The sequence below is a fragment of the Fibroporia radiculosa genome, assembly GCF_000313525.1.
Source record: "Fibroporia radiculosa TFFH 294 genomic supercontigs, scaffold12898, whole genome shotgun sequence".
In the NCBI taxonomy this organism is placed as follows: Eukaryota; Fungi; Basidiomycota; class Agaricomycetes; order Polyporales; family Fibroporiaceae; genus Fibroporia; species Fibroporia radiculosa.
In genome coordinates, this window is record NW_012132978.1 from 1 (window position 1) to 1,554 (window position 1,554).

The 1,554-nt window shown below is 45.9% G+C and overlaps 1 protein-coding gene across 1 annotated transcript; it reads left to right on the forward strand.

The window, feature by feature from the left end:
• Nucleotides 1-319: 319 nt before the first annotated feature.
• On the forward strand, nt 320-955 carry FIBRA_09179 (uncharacterized protein; the record flags this gene model as incomplete). The annotated part of the gene is made up of 1 exon (XM_012321502.1): nt 320-955. The coding sequence occupies one exon, from the start codon at nt 320-322 to the stop codon at nt 953-955; it is 636 nt and encodes a 211-aa protein (XP_012176892.1).
• Nucleotides 956-1,554: the final 599 nt, after the last annotated feature.

Genomic DNA, 1,554 nt, shown 5'->3' on the forward strand with positions numbered 1-1,554 from the left:
AGATGAAACATGATAGAGATGAAATGTGATGTAAGTAAATCATGATGTAGGTGAAACACAATAGATATGAAACACTAATGTAGGTGAAACATATCAAGTGATGGGATCAGTCATACAGCTACAGGGTCAATGGCGAATACTGAGGAAAAGAAAAGAAAAGAAAAGAAAAGAAACCCCTCCTTCAAGCTGTAACACATCCAATAGTGATGCAGTAGTCTTGCACCAGTTCCCTGGACCCCTGGAAGTCCCTCACACCTCAGAAGCGTCCACCAGATCTTACCACGTTGCCTCTGCACAGGTTTTCCCATCCTCATCGCCTATGAATATATCATCTTCTCCAAACCCTGACAGTCCCCTTGCTGCATCTACTAATTCCCCCAGTATGCCACCTCTCACCTCTGATGTCTCTGACAATGGTAGCTTCAACCATGCTCCCAATCTACAGCTATTAGCTGACATCAGCAAGTATGTTACCACGTCAGAAGTGCATAGCAGTGACCCCCAGGAGTTTGTAGTCTACAGTGACAACATAATCCAGCGACCCTCCAATGATGTCACCCGATACTGGCAATCCATTCCCTTCAACACCTCTACCCCAGTTCAGGATGTCAACCCCTTGGAACACGTATTACCCTACTTTCCTGGAGCCTACACTACCACCGTCACTTGGCCTCCTATGGGCGTCCCCATTGATGGCAATCCTGTGTTTGGATTACGATGGGTCTCGACAACTGCAGCAGATGTACTTCATACCGCAGAACCTGTAGAAAATTGGAACTCTTTGGACAAGGAATGGGAGGAGGACACTTGGGAGTACTTGCTGACACGAGATGATAATCTGTTGGAAAGCCTTTGGGCATCGCTGCAGGACATCAAGGACCCTGGCATGGCTGATGAAGTCGATTGCTTCAGGGCTGTTGATGCCAAGATAGACCTCCTACTTGCCACAAGATGATCCATAGGGACAGAACTCATTTGCACACAAGGAGAAATGGACCAGTGTCGAACCCAGCTTAGAGCTGCCAACCTGGAGGAATGTCTTGAACAACACAAATTCTCTATCATCACTCCTCTCTCTGGCACCATGCCCCATCACCTCTGCTTCTGTACCAAATGCAAGATCAATGGTCACCTTCAAAGTGAGTGTTGGCATTGGTTGTGCTCCTATTGTGGCCTCCTGCATCCTCATCATAAATTCTGCACCACCACCGACATCCAACCTGGACAACTTCCCTGTCCCACCGATGAACCTGGGCACCTACAAGAATGACGTGCTCAATGGAAACTCTGAACGATGAATCTGGAGAGGGGGGTAATGTTACAGTGTGAGAGGGGGGATTCTTTTTCTTTTCCTAACTATTCATTGTTGACCCTGTAACTGTATAACTAATCTCATCACTTGATGTGTTTCACCTACATCAGTGTTTCATATCTATCACGTTTCACCTATATCATGATTTACTTATATCACGTTTCATCCTCATCACTGATACAACCCAGTGACACCTGTTTCATATCCATCACTGATCCAACTCAGTGTTTCATACTTATTAA